The 18,336-nt window shown below is 42.7% G+C and overlaps 2 protein-coding genes across 2 annotated transcripts in view; both read right to left on the reverse strand.

Moving 5' to 3' along the window:
- Positions 1–253: 253 nt before the first annotated feature.
- On the reverse strand, positions 254–6,682 carry LOC109921097 (lysoplasmalogenase-like protein TMEM86A). The gene is made up of 3 exons (XM_048607600.1): positions 6,650–6,682; positions 3,000–3,189; positions 254–687 (listed from the first exon to the last, which is right to left on the reverse strand). Exons 1-3 carry the CDS (start codon positions 6,662–6,664, stop codon positions 260–262), a joined length of 633 nt encoding a protein of 210 aa, XP_048463557.1. The 5' UTR covers positions 6,665–6,682; the 3' UTR covers positions 254–259.
- Positions 6,683–9,696: 3,014 nt separating this feature from the next.
- Positions 9,697–18,336, reverse strand: part of pwp1 (PWP1 homolog, endonuclein) — a 42,023-nt gene continuing 33,383 nt past the window's right edge. Inside the window, exons 12-15 of the mRNA XM_048607965.1 lie at positions 16,001–16,091; positions 13,290–13,411; positions 12,182–12,287; positions 9,697–9,996 (exon numbers count right to left, since the gene is read on the reverse strand). Coding sequence (XP_048463922.1) covers positions 9,890–9,996; positions 12,182–12,287; positions 13,290–13,411; positions 16,001–16,091 — 426 coding nt within the window. The 3' untranslated portion in view covers positions 9,697–9,889. The remainder of the gene's footprint in view (positions 9,997–12,181; positions 12,288–13,289; positions 13,412–16,000; positions 16,092–18,336) is intronic.

An 18,336-nucleotide genomic window follows, 5' to 3' on the forward strand; every position in this document is an offset into this window, starting at 1 on the left:
ACGTCAACAGCAGCTCCAGCTTCTCCCAGTTTAGTCCGACTGTGTGACCAAGGGCAGCTTTTGGCGACTCGTCTTCTGACAAGTTAATGAACAGCTTGATCCATCCTGGTCCCTCCAGTGAGCAGAGGTTTCAGCTGAGCAGTGGCCGTAGGAAGACAAGGGGCAGGGGGCAGTGGGGTTGGGGAGGGTGAGTAAATGAAAATTACATCCCAAAAATGTGAAAGAATAGAATGAGTAAATGATTCTTGTTTGTTTCTGTTTATGAAAGGGCAGCCAAAGCGATGAATAACTGCCCTAAGTAATAGGGGTATCTCCCAATTAATTCATTTTGAGGGACAGGGAACTGGAATATGTGAGTGGAAAGGACAGTTTCAGACACCACAAGTAGGGTAGCCCCTAGAAGGGCAGCCAAGCTGTTGTATTTCCGTGACTTTCTATACCAAGCCATTGCCCTCCAGATCATTAGCAGGGCTGTTGTCATGTAAACCATTGCAGCAGGACCCCGTAGCCCACGCAGTTTGGGAGTCATAAAGTGATAAACTACAATCACTATGAAGCATGCCAAACATGCCAGGAGGAAATTGTCATTCTTCAGTTTGAAGGCCAGAGCATACAGGCAGTAGGCAATGCTGAAACAGATGATCCCAATGATGATGTATTGTTGTCTGTAAAGATAACACAGGTCACCTGCAAGGTTAAAAATAAAGATTTGCAACCAAGTACTGCTACTTTCGTGACTCTGAATATCTCAGAAATCCTTTACACCCAATGAAGGGCAGTCGTTGTTGTTAGATAGAAAAAGGCAACAGGAAGACATGCACACAGCTAGTTCCCACAAACACCAATGTGATAATTAGCATTTCATCATCATTGTTTGTGCAGTTGATTGAGGGGTGAATGTTGACCAGGGTATTGGGGAAGAGCTCCCTTGTGGAATCTTTCCCATCCATCTGAACAAGCATGGACAGGATCTCTATTTATTATCTCATTGGAAAGAGGGTTTCACAGACAGTGCAGCACTGCATCAACACGCCACACAGTGACAGCCTTCAGGTTATTGCGCAAATCTCTGGGCCAGGACTTGCCCTTGACTCATAAGGTCCTGAATTCAACCGTGTGACCAGCTGAGCCACAGCAGAATTACTGTCAAATATCGCAAAACTCATTCAATTACTCAAAATGGCTCATTTGATTTGACCCTGTCGTAGAAAGACTTGCAATTACTTAACCCCTGTCACCACTTCAAGACATCCCAAAGTGTTTTACAATCAAGGAAGGACCTTGCTGTGAAGTCACTGTAGTGATGTCAGAGAAATAGCAGCTAATCTGTGCACAGCAAGCTCCCAGAGTTGGGTACCTTGCACAATGGTTACATTATGCAATCAGTCGCCCAGAAGTCTACAGTATAAGACCAGAAATCAGTTTGAACTCCCAACCCCAGCTAGGGAGCTAATAATGAATTAAATAAATCTGTACAATAAACTAATGGTAAGTGATTGCTGTAGAATCTGTTGATTCATTAACACCCTTTAAGGAAGGAAATCTGTCACTCTTGCTTAATGTGATACCAGACCCATAACAATGTAGTTGACTTTTAATCACCTGCGAAAAATGGGCCTGCCAAGATGCTCAGCTGCATAGGGATAGACATTAAATGCTGATTATATCCCTCGGATGTTTTAGCACTCTCTCAGTACTCCCCTTTATTCTATTTTACTAATTCACAATTGTGGGCCTCATTGGCTAGGCCAACATTTATTCATCTTTTCGTACTGCCCCTCTGAGAGCATAGTGCTTTCTCAGTAATTACCTTCAAATTGTTCAGCACTGTCCCATTCCTCACTCTCTGACTGTATAGCATTTCCTCAGTAGTGATTCTCCAACAGTTTACTGACCCCTCAGTGCTAACTCTCCAACACTGCAGCATTCCTGCTGTACTAACTTTCTGACAATGTGGTGCTCCCTCAGGACTGACCTTCCGACAGTGTAGTACTCCCTCAGTACTAACTTCCTGACAGTTCCCTCAGAACTGACCCTTCTGACAGTGCAGTGCTTCATCAGGACTGACCCTCCAATAGTGCAACCCTGTCTCAGAACTGACCCTTCGACAGCACGACAGTCCCTTAATATCGACATTAGGAATATCAGCCTGGTCTCTGTGCTGGAACTTAAATCCTCTGATCTGAGCTCTGATTGTCAGTTCATGTTTGACTCATTATTCAAAAGTCTTTTCCATTAAAATTGGAACAATTGTGGGATTTGTTCCAATCACAAACCAAATCATAAAACCGCTGGGTAAATTGAGTGGATTGGATGAAATGTAATGATACAGTGAAAATGTAATGGGCATTAAATTTCCTAGGATCTGCAACTTTGACAGAGGATTTAAATCTTGGAAGCACAGACACTGTCACTGACACTTTTAAACGCATCCGCAGCCAAAAATATTGCAATAAAATCAGGTCAACTCCCTTCTTTCAAAGTGCTGGCATGGGTACAATAGGCCAAAAGCCCTTCTTTATAGCTATATTGTTCCCCTTGTGAAAATGTAGTGTTGAGTTTCTAAAGCCAATTGTGGAGCGCAAGGTTTAGTGACGGAAAACAACTGAGATTTTGGGATGTAGGACAGGAGAGATGGAGCCTAGACTGTAGGAGAAGATAATGAATCTGTAGAAGAGTAAATTTGCCAAGGTCTTACCAGACCATAGGGCTGCTCCCTTACTAGAGAGAGAAAACTAGTGGTGGTTTAACCTGAGGATCACCATGGAGAACCCTCCATAGTAACCTCAGTCAGTGCAGAAAACAAACTCAACACTGTTGACACCACCGTGCATTACAAGCCAGCTGTCCAACTGACTAAACTGAGAGAACACCTAATGAATCAGTGCCCTCACACCTTGAGCCTTGGCAATAAATTCTCCAGGCCCGTGACCTACATTTACCTCTTGAGTTGGAACTAGAATGTTCATTAGCACCTGCCACCCTGACACATGTCTCACCTGCAGCAGAGAAGCTGAGCCCTGCGGACAGTCGAAGCGAGAATTCATTTCCATGGTGCTTCTCCTGCACCACAGCTATAAGAACGATGATCGGCAAAACTCGGAAGAGGGCCTTCAATGAATTGAGAGGTCTTTCTGGTAACCCAAACTCAAATCGCAGCAGCAGAGCCAGCGCAAAGGGAATCACAAACTGAAATCAAAGAGGAGACCATTGAGTCCACCACTCAACATATTGAACACTACCAGCTCATGTCAGCACTTGGCTTGGTGCTTTGGGCTTATGCATCTAGAGTTTGACAGTCCCCTGCACAAGTTCACTTCCCTGTTACAAAGAGGACCCATAAAAGCTCTAAAGCTCCAACTGCACAGACTCCAACAGAAACAGGGGCATGAAAGTCATCAGGACAGCCTGACACAAACCGAGACTGCTTGTACCAGCCTGATGGGTGGTTTAATAAGGGTTTCCAAATTGTTAAGGATTTTGATAGCGTGAATTCTGATATGATCTGGAATAGATAGAGGGGTGGCTGACTGGCATAAGGCATAGAGTGAGGATAAAGGGGTCTTTTCAGAATGGCAGTGGATGACTATTGGCATTCCACAGGAGTCTGTGTTGGGACTGCAGCTATTCACATTATACATTACTGATCTGGACAAAGGAACTGAGGGCATTGTTGATCAGTTTGCAGATGACACAAAGACAGATAGTGTTAAGGAAGCCAGGAGGCTGCAGAAGGACTTGGACATGCTGGAAGAGTGGGCAAAGGAGTGGGAGATGGAATACAATGTGGGAAAGTACAAGGTTATGCTATGGCGGGAAGAATAGCAGTGTAGACTATTCTCTAAATTGGAAAGGCTTCAGAAACCTAAAGCACAAAGGGACTTGACAGTCCCAGTTCAAGATTCTCTTAAGGTTAACATGCACGTTCAGTTCACAGTTGGAAGGCAAATGCAATGTTAGCATTCATTTCAAGAGGGCTAGAATACAAGAGCAGAAATGTACTGTTGAGCGCTGTATAAGGCTCTGGTCAGACTGCATTTGGAATATTGTGAGCAGTTTTGGGTCCCATATTGAAGGAAGGATGTGCTGGCATTGGAGGAGTTCCAGAGGAGGTTTACAAGAATGATCCCAGGAATGAAGGGTTTGTCATATGAGTAGCAGTTGAGGAATGTGGGTGTGTACTTGATGGAGTTTAGAAGGATAAAGGGGGATCTGATTGAAACTTACATAATACTGAGAGACCTGGGTAGAGTGGACATGGAGGAGATGCTTCCAATAGTAGGACAGACTAGGACTCAAGGTTGGAGCCTCAGAGTGAAGGGACAATCCTTTAGAACTGAGATGAAGGGGATTAGTCTGTGGAATTCATTGCTGCAGAGGACTGTAGAGGCCAACTCATCAAGTGTACTTAAGACAGAGATAGTTAGGTTCTTGATTGGCAAGGCGATCAAGGGTTATGGGGAGAAGGCAGGAGAATGGGGTTGAGATACATATCAGTCATGATTGAATGATGGAGCAGACTGAATAGCCTAATTTTGCTCCTATATCTTATGGTGCTATGATTACCTCTAAGTTAGCCCATTTAACTGACACCATAGATTTGGGTTTGTATTGAGTCAGGTAGACATTTATTAACAACTAACTTTGGACACTAATATCACATTTAATTATACAGTCTAGCTTATAGGTATTTTTGGTCCACCTGTTCAGACATGTTATGATACACTGCTGGAATGGGTAGGACTTGAACCCAGGTCAAAGGTCACACTACCACTGCATCACAAGAGCCTATACAATCTGGTATAGGTACTTAGATTATTATGTCACTGTATGTCTGTAGGTAAGGTGGAGGCCTCCCATACTAGAGTGTCACATGGCATGATTCCATCTAGCTGACTTTTAAGATATAGTGTTTTACGGAGATCTGTGCAATAATGCAACAAACAGGAGATGATGCCTCTAGTTGAGGAATCAGTGATGAGTTATTATCATCAACTAGGATTTGTATTTCTACAAATTGTAATACAACTTTCAAAACAAAAACAGAAATTGCCAGAAAAGCTCAGCTTGTTCTGAGGAAGGGTCAGCGGACATTGTGTTAACTCTTCATAGATGCTGCCAGGCCTGCTGAGCTTTTCCAGCAACTTCTGTTTTTGTTTCTGATTTACAGCTTCCGCAGTTCTTTCGTTTTTTATTTAGTAATACAACTTTTATTGTCTTTAGTGAAACCCCCAAAACCTGCTTCAAGGGAGTTATCCAATTCTGATGCCAAGTCACTGAAGGCAATGTTAGGATTGATGAACAGCAAGCAAAGACTTGGTTTTAAGGACTATCTTAAAGGAAGAGAGTCAGGCAGAGGGGTTTAGGAAGAGACTTAGGACCCAGGCAACCGAAGGAGCAGCTGCCAATGGTGATGTGATTACAACCAGGGATGCTTATGAGAGTGGAGTTGTAAGAGGTATGAATGCAACAGTATGTGTTGAGAAGCTGTGGTAATTTAAGTAGAGACATTACTGGCAGATGTTATGCTTTGATCCAGGAAATGTGACTGGTCCCTGGGAGCACCCTTGCCAATGTCATAGCTCCCAGATCTACTGCAGGGCCTGAACTGCCAGTTTCACTGTCTCCTCAGGGTGAGTGTGAAATTTCCAATGTTTTCCAGGTCAATTTTCCTCCCTTGTTGGGCTATTGAAGAGGTCTGATTGAAGTGGACAAGATGGTGAAAGGTTTGGGAAAGGTAAACAAGGAGAAGCAGTTCCAATTAGCTGAAGATAGAAGGATGAGGGGAGACTGATGCAAGGTTTAGAACATGAGATGTGGTGACTGGACGTGGGTGTTGGTTGTGGGGACGGGAGGGTCAGTTGTGAGAAAGGATTTATTTCTGCAGAGAGTGCTAATGGCGAACTTACAGCTGGCGAGCATGAATGGTTTCAAAAGGAAATTGGATGGGACCTTGAAGTAAATAAACTGTGAGTTGAGAGCGACACTGGCAGAATTTCTATACAAGCTGTCACAGACTCTATATGACAAAGGGTCGCTAAAAACATACCAACGTATGAATTAAGAGCAAGGAGTAGGCCACTCGAACTTGCTCAATGTTCAACAAGATTACGGCTACACCTGCCCCCACCCCGGACCATCTTTCATTCAAGCAAGAATGTATCTACCTCTGACTCAGGTCATTTATCACCGTTGATTACGGGATCTTCCGGTACCCAAATGATCATTTCCCGGATACGAGTGACGACCTCAAATCCATTGTAATGGCATTAACTTACACACACTGGCTCACGTTTTAAGTGCTAACGGAGATCAAGCAATGGAACAATTTCTGTTACTGTTTATCCACATACTTTTTTTTAAGCAACACCTCACACTCCCCAGTACCTGTGTGTTTTCTCCAAGTCCTCTATCACCAATGGGAATATAATTCATTACCCGTTTACATTTCAGTGTTAAATGATCAGAGCGAATGCCGCTGCTGCGATTAAACATTGCATTCTGGCTGGGAATGTTTCACATTCTTGTTGCCTACAAATATTCCTGCTGGGAATACCGTATATTCCTGCACGAAGCCGCTACGTTTCCGGGTGTAAATGGAAGTCAGTGACTGGGGGCAAGTTCCCAATGCCCGGAGTTCGACAGTTACCTTGTAAATTTCCATTAGATTGCAAGTCCCAGCTCTCACTTTGAATTGCAGATTTATCTGAGTTCATTGCTCGAAAATAGTTCCCATAGTAACAGTAGCACGTGGGCAATGTTGGTAAACCATGGCTTGTTTATGGTCAGTTACCTTTGATGTTAGATTTTGAATGAATTAAAACGTAACCAGTTCATTGTTTATAAAATAATGTGCGTATTTATCTCATCGTTGCGTCAGTGGATGGACTCTCACTTGTTAGTTAGAGTAATGCAGTTGTTAGAAGCAGCTCCAGCACACGGCACGTTGAGAGAAGGGCCAATGCAGTATTATGCAGAAGGGACCAACTCAATTGGGAGAAGAAACAGCACAACAGTTGTTACAGAATGGAGTAGTGCAACTGTTCTAAGTACACCAGTGCAGCATGTTGAGGGAAGGATCAATGTAGTTATAGAAAGGAGCAATGCAGTTTGTTACAGGAATGATCAGTGCAGCATGTTCTGGGAAGGATCAATGCAGTTAAGGGAAGGACCAACGTAAAGAGCCAATGCAGTTGTTGCAAGGAAGACCATTGCAACATGTTACAGGAAAGATCAATGCTGTTGTTACTGAAAGAACCAACGCAGCTTATTATTTAAAAATCGAAAGAACTGCGGATGCTGTAAATCAGAAACAAACATAGAAGTTCCTGGAAAAGCTCAGCAGGTCTGGCAGGATCTGTGCAGAGAAATCAGAGTTGACGTTTCCGGTCGGTTCTGAGAAGGGGTCATTGGACCCCAGACATTAACACTGCTTTCTCTCCACAGATGCTGCCAGACCTGCTGAGCTTTTGCAGCAACTTCTGTTTTGCAACTTATTATTTTATGCTTCTTTTGCTCTCACTCTATGCCCCAGATGGTTTCCTGAAGTGATTTACAGTCCTCATTGCAGTGAAATATCATTGGAGTTCCCATTGTCTCCTTCCTATATATATAAAACACACACTATGTGCAAATCTGCTACCCGTGGATCACCCTGCAATCCAAATACAACTCTTAGCTTATTTTCTGCAAGCCATTTTTTAAATGTTTCTACGTCACCGTGAACAAGGTGCAAAGAACTCACAGACTCCTTTGTCACTGGTGGAAGAGGTGGCTGGGATTTCACTCACCTGTTCTCATTCTTATCTATCCAGTCATGGCCAGAGAATCATCTGCATGGCTTCACTTCCCATTCCTACACCATTACTGCTGGTATCCACAAGGATCTATCCTTAACTCCCTCTTATTTGTCATCTTGATGACATCATTTATAAGTAGCTTTGCCAACTCCTCCCCTCCCACATCTGTAATCAATTCCAATGGTCCAAACTGTCAAAATATCAGTTAATCATGTCATCTTCAGTTTCCTAATTTGAATTGTTCTATTGCTAGGCAGACATTCAGATGCCGGGATCCTAAGCTCTGAAAACTTTCCCCATACCTTCCCATTCCTGTCACCTACACCAGTACCCCATGTCACTCAAGGTCAAGTTTAGTTCAATAACATATCCGAGATTCTTTGGGACGTTTTACAGTGTTAAAGCAGCTCTGTTGCCATTATACATATAACACCACACACAACAGCAAACCAGGCTCAGTCTCCAAGAATGAGAGGTGCTCTCATTGAAACTTACAACATCTATAAGGAGATAGACAGTGTAAAACATTTCAGCTTGTTGGGGAAATCTAGAACCAGGAGCACAATTTCATAAGGGGGATGCCATTTGGATCAGAGATTAGCAGAATTTATTTTGTCAGAGGCTTGTGAATCTTTCGACTTTCCTACCATCAGGATTGTAAACAGTCTTTTGAGTATGTTTAAGGCAAAGATTAAGTGATTTCTGATTACCAGTGGCACAAACGGTTTTAGGGATGAAGTAGTTAAAATGCACTGAAGTGTTTGACCAGCCATGATAGTAATGAACAGCAAGGCAGGCTTGAAAGGCTAAATGGCCTACTCCTATTGCTGTGGTTCAATTCAATTGCTCTTGATTTCTCCTCCTGTAGTTTTGTTATATGCCTGAGGAATTTGTGGATGAAACAGAAACATAAAATCAGAAATAGGTCATACAGCCCATTAAGCCTGTTCAGACTTTCAATTAGATCGTGGTTGATCATCTAAACACCATTTTTCACACTACCTACATATCCCTTGATGTTGTTATTATCTAGAAACCTATCCAGCTGTCTTGGACATGCTCAATAACTGAGCCTCCACAGCTCTCTATGGTAGATATTTCTAATCACCCAACGTGAAGCAATTATTCTTTACTTCAGTTTTAAATAGATTAACCCTTATGTTCAGATTATACCCCCTGGTTCTAGACTCATTGTCCAGGGCAAACAGCTTCTCTATATTCATCCTGTAAGAATTTTGTAAGCTTCAATAAGGTCAGCCTTCATTCTTCAAAACTCATGCAGACCCAGTCTCCTCCAATGATACAAATACAGGAGGCCATATGGTCCATTATGCCTGTGCTGGGTCTTTGAATGAACTCTCCAATTAGTCCTACCCTGCCCCCTCTTAGCCTGGCAAATTTCTCATCAACGAATTAGTAAAGGATTGAAAATGATAGAAGGAACAAACTTCATGCAGCAAGTGGTGAGGATCTGAAATGCACTGCTTGAGTGTGCTGTGGAGGCTGGTTTAATTAGGACATTCAAAAGGAAGTCATCAGTTATCTGGAAATAACAAATGCTCAGGGTTAGAAAGAGAGGCAGGACACAATGGTATTGTGTGGACTGCTCATTCAATAGCTGGCACTATAACGTTAGGTAAGATCAGGTGCCTTCACTTTACCCATGCCCCCCTGCAAGCTCAGGAAGAAAAAATAAAATATTTGATTATAAAGGTGTGGATGTGATGAATGTATTAACCATGTTTCTAAACCAATCCTGACTGTATTCCCTCTCAATGTCAAACTGGTTTAGATCAATGGTCAGTGAATTGAGTTCTGTTTGCACTGATGGTTACAAGTCCTCACACAACCATCTTATATTTAGATCCAATAATGTGAAACCATTAACTTGCACAACTATAAGCAATGTTCAATTTTATTACACAAATGAGACAGGATACCTGCTCAGTAATTTTATATAACGTAATAAGACATTAAAAGGAATCAGTTGGCATCGTCTTTCCTCGATGTAATCAATGCATATTGACAAGAGGAACTGGAAGGTTGTAAGGAGATGTCCTCTGAGGTTGTAAGTGTCTGCGCTCTTCAGACTAAGACTCCATTTGCACTGTCGTGCTGCTAGTCACAGAGCTAGTAACCGATGACCTCCATGGTGCAGCTACCTGCAATCTTTCACGAGATCCAAAGGCCGTGTTCACTAAAAGTCAACACAGTAACACAAACAAGGAAATGAGGGACTGAACTTCAGTGCATTTTCCACAAAATCAGAGTAAGGCTTATAAGCAAAGAAAGGAGCAAAGAAAGGAGCAAATAGGATAGGGCAACAGTGTGATAAGGTCACACAATTCTGTTCTAAAAATTCTTCAAGGCAGGCCATGTTATAAACAAAGGAGAGGCAGTGGTGTAGTGGTAATGTCACTGGACTAATAATCCAGAGCTCCAGGCTTATGTTCTGAGGACAAGGATTGAAATCCCACCATGGCAGATGGTGAATTTTGAATTCATTAAAATCTCTATGTGAAAAGGAACTAGTTCTAATGAAATAACAAGGTGTAGAGCTGGATGAATACAGCAGGCCCAGCAGCATCAGAGGAGCAGGAATCACCTGATGCATTAATGTCCTTTAGGGAAGGAAATCTGCCATCTTTACCTGCTCTGGTCTACACATGACTCCAGACACTCAGCAATGTGACTGACACTTAATCGTCCTCTAAAATGGCCTGGAGAGCCACTCAGCTCAACAAACAAAACTCTGAAAAGAATTATAAGGACAAGTCATATCAGTCTCGAAACATGAACTCTATTTCTCTCTATACAGATGCTACCAGACCTGCTGAAGGTCAGAATTTCAGCATCCACAGTATTTAGCTTTTATTGAAGTAAAGCAGAATGTCCTGCCACCTGAAAATGCTTATACAGTGCCCATTCTTGAGAATGATCTGAACACAGAGCCTTGATTCTCAGAGGCCAGAAATGTTGCCAACTAAACCAAGGCTAACGAGGCCGGATATTTTCAGAAAATATAACTATTGGATATGATAAGATAGCCTTTGTGCTAACTTAAATACAACCATCTTCCAATGCAAATTACTATGAACACCTCAGCACAGAACCTGTGTGCAGCATCAGCTACTCTCTGCGTTTCAATGTTCAATGCCTGAAATCTAAGCTTCTGGTGAATCTGGAATTCTACTTGAATAATGTCCAAACTCTCTCACACAGCAACCGAAACACTAAAGTTTTCAAAGACATTACACTGTGAAGAAACAGCTTCACACACAATACTGACAATGTAACACAGCCTTCCAATCACTGTCAACTGAACAAGCACTGCCTTCAATATCACACAATAAACAAATGGTTCAGCACAGGAGGCTGTTCAGCCCATGTGCCAGTTATTTGACAGCATTATCCATTTAACTCCACACCCTAGCTCTTTCTTCATAGCCCTGTAATATTTCTTCACGAGTATTTATAAAATTCCTTATTGAAAAGTTACTACTCAACCTGTTTCAATGCCCTTTTGGACAACACGTTCCTGGTCACAACTTGCACCAATAAAATAGTTTCCATTTATCGCCTTTTTTGTGCCGGTTACCTTAAATCCTCTGGTTACTGAGTCCTCTGACCTATAAACCATTTTATCTTCTTAAATACCAACACCAGTCCCATCAGCAGGACGTTACTTCATCTGTTACCAAAAATATTACACTCCAAGTATACTCTAAGAGGCACCAATCCCTGCAAATTCCCTTCCAAGTCCCACACATCATCCTGACTTGGAAACATATCACTGTTTTTCACAGTTACTGGTCAAAATCACAGAACGTTTTAACAACATTGTGGGTATCCCTATACTGCAATGATAGCAGCAGCTCACAACCTCCTTCTCAAGAGCTGGTAGAGACAGGCAATAAGACCAGCACACCCATATCCCATGGAAGATTAAAAGTTTGCTACTTTTTAATAAAATGATCTACTGAGCCAAAGTTTATGAGGTAAAAGACGACCATTCAGCCTATTGAGTCTGCACTGCCTCTCTGCTGGAACAACTGAAATGTGACCTCACCATTTACCCACACTCACGTCTTCCTCTAATTCAAATAATTTTACAAATTTCCCTTCAAAGATACAACAACTTCTGTGTCAATCACTACCTGTGGTAAAAGATTCAGTGCCACGATGACCCTTCACCTTTCTTAACTTCACTCATTACTCAATGACTATTAAAATAACGTCTCATTGTCACTCATCTCCCAACTGCAGGAATGATCTTCAAATGTTTGTCTATTTGATCAAGAACATGCTACACAAACGTGCTCAGTTTATGCCAGTGAGGTGCTAGTATTCAGAAAGCAGAGGTGATCAGTGCCAGCCATTACCTGCAGAGACGCTGCTGATGTCCCACATGCGCAGACCTCCCTTCTGACCTCCAAAACAATAGAGAAATGGAGAGTCTGGACAACAAGCTGCACAAAACACCACACCCTGCAACAGAAAGGGGCAATGTCATAGGATTGAAACTACAGTGCAAGTTAGTTCAATAACTCAAAAGTATCCTCACATGCCCCCAAGCTCTCTCTCACTCAGCACTTGCCCAGCACTATCTCTGAACCTCGCCAGAGCAGTGTTTGCTGTCTCACCATCATTACAAGTTGCACCAGGAGCAGAGACTGGGATCTTATTGTACTGGGACTGAGAGACACACTAATATCAAACTGTAAAGTTTGAAATAACCCCCTCCATCAAGAAAACAAGCTGCAAAATAAATATACAGTTCACCAACTGATTAACAGCTTTTAATCTATAGCTGCAGCAACACACTGACACTCAGTTAACGCACTCGAACAACAGGCACTGTCAACATTCGAACTGCTATGAAGGATGCCAATGTGCGAAACAAGTGTGTATATGTGCATCCTCTATTTGTGACTAAGAACAACTGATACTAACTGGGGAAAGATTAGGGCAGGTGTTCTAGAAGGTCAGGGTTCAAGCCCCATCTCAGGAAGTGATGGCCACAGAGGTGCATCATGAAACGTCCAATTCAGAGTCAACACAGTGTGGAGCTGGAGGAACACAGGAGGTCAGGTAGCAGAGGAGCAGGAAAGTCAACGTTTTGGTTTAAACCCTTTATCAGGATGGATCAGTCCTGATGAAGGATCCCAACCTGAAATGTCGACTTTCCTGCTCCTCTAATGCTGCCTGACCTGTTGTGTTCCTCCAGCTCCACACCGTATTGACTCGGACTCCAGCATCTGCAGTTTTTGCTATCTCATAAAACATCCACACAGGTTGATAGTTTTGACCTGTGAGGGGGTCATTCTATAGAAGGGAAAAATAGTCTGCATTTATATTGTACTGGGGACTGCAGAAGATCAATCGGCTGCAGACACTTCCTTTTATCATTCAGACATTGACCAGATTACCAAAGGTTTTGTGCTGGTTCTTCCCTTCAAGCTTATTCCTCTCAGCTTTTCAGTCACTTACCATTTTCATATCCCTGGAATGCACCAAGCTGGGCTTATTCCCCAAAATGTCCCAAACCTTCACGTGTTTATCAGAAGACGATGTTACCAGGCAGCCTTGGATTTGGCTACTGAGCTCCAAACCTGAAGAAACAAATCGAGTTTGAAACTAAGGTGGTTTATCAAATGCTGTTGCCAGCAATCAGGTCTTGGAGTAACTCTTCGGAATACAGAGAGGGAAATTAAGTACACAAGAACAGGCCTATTCAGTCTGAACATGGCTGTTCTGCACCTTAACTTCATTTACCTGCCTGACCTCCAGAGGGGACATGGAGCACAATTTGCAAAGCAACAGTAACTCATACAAATACAGATAGAGGATTGCTACCTAAAGGAAAATTCAAACACATGCTTTACCAATCAGAATTGAATAGAGACTCTAACATCATAAAATCTTGCCTACCTCATCAGATCCCATCGGATGACGCACAGTAACAATAACTTGGCAAAGCCTACAGTTGGGTACCCAGAGTTGGGTATAGGGCCATGGCCAGGGCTGGATGCCAATCCTGTTCACATAAACTAAACGTCCATTAATACCAGGGTCTCTGCCAGGCTACAGCTTAAGTGCCTGAGCAGGAAATTTAGTCAAGAATTTGAAGATATTTGGTCACTGTTCTTCTATGTTGTTTTTTTTTTACTGTGGCACCTTAGCTCCAGATCGGTTTTGCCAATGGGCACAGCACCATGACTGGCACTGACAACACCCTGTTGTATAAGAGAGTCTGCACCAAACCTAGCACAATATGTGTATGGTTACAATTTCCTAAATTTTACTGACTTCCATCACACTTCTTTGCTCTATACACGTGTAAATCTGTGCCTGCAGCAGATTGTGGTCGTGAGGTGCCAAGTCAAAAACATACACTTTAACATGCTGTGGGACAAGGGCACCCTCTCAAATCTTAGCCACACACATCATATTGAGAGGACTGGCCTGGGCTGACATTGTACTACAATATTAATAACACTGTTCTGTTAGCAGGAATGCTGCACTGTCTGAAGCATTAGATGGGACTTTAACCACCCCTCCCCTTCTGAATCCGTTTGTGACACGGGTTAGTGGTGTAAAATTGCACAGAAGCCAGAAGAATGAGCTGCTCCAGTGTCTTAAACAACTTATCGTGATAACATCAGTCGTTGCTCGTTCTTTGAATTACAGGGCTCAAATTCGTGACTAGATTCAGCTATGCAACAGTGACTCTGACTTCAAAGTTGTTCACAATAGAGAAGACTGAAGGAAGGGAGGAAAATTTAATGGAGGTCTTCTTTTGCTCCATTCAGGGGCGTAGGTGCTGCTTGCTATTGATAAGATTGAGAAGAGCTTTGGGAAAAGCTGCCTTCTTGACCCGCTGCAATGCCTTTGCTGTCAGTACTCCCACAATGTGGTTAAGGAGGAAGTTCCAGGATTTTGACCCAGCATCACTGAAGAAATGTTAGTATATTACTGAGTCAGAATAGTGAGAGACTTGGAGGGGACTTTACATGTGGTGGTGTTCCCCTGTACGTGCTGCCCCCATCCTTCTAAACAGTAGTAGCCCAACGTTTAGAAGATGCTATCTAAGGAGTCTTGGTGAATTTCTACAGTGCATTATGTAGATTGTACAGACTGCTGTACTGAACATTGGCAGTCGAGTGAGTGAATATTTGAGGCTGTGCAGCCCATCAAGCGGGCTCCTTTGTCCTGGATGACATCCAGTTTCTGGTATGCAGTTGCAGCTGACCTGCATTTTGTAGATGGTGGACAGTTACAGATGGGGAAATCAAGGGTTACAGGGAAAGGGCAGGAAAGTAGGCAGGAGAAACATCAGATCAGCCATGATCCTATTGAATGGTTGAGCAGGCTTGAGGGGCCAAATGGCCTACTCCTGTTCCTATTTCTTAGGGTTTTGTGTACTTCAGGTGCAGATTCAGGATGTTTTTAAATAAGTTGAGATTTCTGCTTGAATTAAATTAGATTATGAATTCCACACAGCCACTACCTCCTGCATGAAACAGATTTTCATGTCCTCTCTAATCCTTCTATCAATCATCTTAACTCTGTGGCCCCTGGTAAATGAACTCTCTGCTGAGAGGAAGAACAGGTTTTCCCTGTCCATTGTGTCCAAGCCCCTTATTACATCGTACATCTGAATTAAGTCACTCCCGAGCCTCCTCTGTTCTACGAAAAACAACTCTACCTTATCAAATCTTTCCTCACAGATGCAGTCACGTTTTGGCAACATCCTTGTAAATCTCCTGTCTTGTCGCTGGACCAATTATGTCCTTCCTGTAATGAGGTGACCAAAACTGGACACATATCTCCATATGTGGCCTCACCCGTGTCTTATATGGATCAATCAATCTGGATTAGGACATGTTGGATTAATAATTAGACTCTACTACAGCTAATCACTCCAAAGTGATAAGTACTGATATTTAATTTGGATGGCTTGCGCCAAACTGTTCCCATTAGTCTTTAGAACCCCACTCAAGAACTCAATGATACAGACCATTATCAAGTAAAAAACTTGCATTTACTCAAGTTTGAAATGATCTAGTCAAAATAACAGTGAAAAGATGAAATCAGCTGAGAACAAATTCTGTCGCACGGTTTGGAAGTCAGAGCCAATAGAGCAAAGAAACAGATTGCGTGGTTTCTGAATTGTGATTAGTTAATAAATTGTTTCTTACCTGTTACTTCTCCATCATGAGCTTTCAGCGTGAAAAGTGGTTTATCTGAACGAGCATCCAAACAGTACACAAAACCGTCCTCTGTGCTGGCCTGAAAGATCCACAGTTAGCGTTAACCTTCAATCAAAAGAGATTAAAATTTCTTAAATACCAAGGTGTAGAGCTGGATGAACACAGCAGGCCAAGCAGCATCAGAGGAGCAGGAAGGCTGACGTTTCAGGTCTGGACCCTTCTTCCCACTATCTCAAAATTTCTTAAATATTCCTTTCTGGAATTCATCAGCAAACTCGGCAACCAAACTGTCAAACTCTGAGCTGTAAAATCCCAACAACTCTCTTGCTTTCAAAAGCAGTGCTCCCTCAGAAACTGGGTCATCTTGCCAGGAACACAAGAGGTTGTTCAGCCCTTCAAACCTGTTCTGCCATCCAGTTAAATCATGACTGATATGGGACGTAACTCCATATATCCACCTTTGCTTTTTATCCATTTATACCTTTGCAATAACAAGGATTGATCAATCTCAGGTTTAAAATTAACAATTGATCCGGCAGCAAGTGCCGTATGCAGAGAAGTTGCAAACTTCTATCTCTGTGTAGAAACATTTCCTAATTGTACTTCCAAATGGCCAGGTTTAATTTTTAGACAATGGCCCCCAGCCTTAGATTTCCCGAACCAGTAGAAAATAGTTTCGCTATATCTACCCTGCCAGTACCTCTTAATATTTTGAATATTCTGATCAATTCACCATTGAATGTTTCTAGATTCCAGGGACTACAACGACAATGTATGAGATCTCTCCTGGTTAGTCAGTCTTTGGAATGGAGGTATCATTCCAGTGAATGTACATTTTGCTGATCAAAGGGAAATATAGACTTTGTAAAGTGTGACGCCCAGAACTACTTGTAGAACCTCAGCTGTGGTCTAGCAGGATTGCGTACAGCTGAATCATGACCCATAAATCTCTCTGGACCTCCGCTCTCACCATGTAGAAAGCACCCGGTATTTTCCTTTGAAATCCAAAGTGGATAGCCCACACCTGCCTACAACAAAATCCATTTGTTATAATTTTGGCCTATCAATATCTCAACTTTATGCTTCTAAGTACATTGCTCATGCTGCTGTCTCTATCCTGATGGTACTGGTAAAACTGGATGTGCGGTTCTCCATCCCCATCTCAATCATCAATGCATTGAATAGTTGAGGCTCCTTACACGAAGCCTTTGCCACATCCCAAGAAGTTAGGAGACTGCACATATATGTTCCCCGAGGTCCATGCCCAGCTGCAGCTTCCGAAACCAGATTTCAATGCTCGGCATGCTGATTGGAGTGCATGGAAATTCCAAGAGCATTGAAACAGATTCTTTGGTCCAACTCATCCACGCCGACCAGATATCCTAAATAAATCTAGTCCCATTTTCAGCATTTGGCCCAAATTCCTCTAAACGCTTCCTATTCATATACCTATCCAGATGCCTTTTAAATGTTGTAATTGTACCAGCCTCCAGCACTTCCTCTGGCAGCTCATTCCATGCAAACAACGCCCTCTGCTTGAAAAAGTTGCCCCGTAGGTCCCTTTTAAATCGTTCCCCTCTCACCTTAAACCTATGCCATCTAGTTTTAGAATCCTCTGTCCTGGGAAAAAGACCTTGGTTATTCACCCTGTCCATGACTTCCATGATTTTATAAACCTCTATAAGGTCACCCCTCAGCCTCCGATGCTTCAGGGGAAAAAGCCCCAGCCTATACAGCCTCTTCCTATAGCTGAAACCCTCCAACCCCAGCAACAACCTTGGAAATCTTTTCTGAACCCTTTCAAGTTTAACAACATCTTTCCTATAGCAGGGAGACTAAAATTGAATGCAGAATTCCAAATGTGGTATAACCAATGTCCTGTGCAGCTGCAATATGACCTCCCAACTTCTACACTCCATGTACTGACCAATAAAGGCAAGCATACCAAATGCCGCCTTCACCATTCCTGTCTGCATGAGACTCCACTTTCGAAGAGCTATGATTTGATGTACTGCCCCCACCTGGATACAGATGAGTAAAGGTGTAGCTAGACTGCAGACTATGACTCCTTGGAGCAGGAAGAGGAGGAGGGAAATATCATCTGATATTGTAGGGGATGTAGTGACGAGCAGGACAGACAGCATCCTGTGTTAGCAGGATTGAGAGGCCCATGTGGTTTGCTGCTTTCGTGGTGCTAGGGTGAAGGATAGTGGAGGGGATTGTAATCCCTGTGGAGACTGGCTGACAACAGTAGAGGAGGGTGGAAGCAATCTGGTTTGGAGAGTATTGGGAATCACCTGCTGAATTAGAGGGAACATTGCAAG

Source organism: Rhincodon typus, chromosome 18 (genome assembly GCF_021869965.1).
Source record: "Rhincodon typus isolate 14 chromosome 18, sRhiTyp1.1, whole genome shotgun sequence".
NCBI classification, from domain to species: Eukaryota; Metazoa; Chordata; class Chondrichthyes; order Orectolobiformes; family Rhincodontidae; genus Rhincodon; species Rhincodon typus.

Coding starts and splice junctions, on each gene's coding strand:
- LOC109921097 (XM_048607600.1), bottom strand. Junction 688..2,999: donor GCTCAGCTTCTCTGCTGCAG/GTGAGACATGTG, acceptor TTAACCTTGCAG/GTGACCTGTGTTATCTTTAC.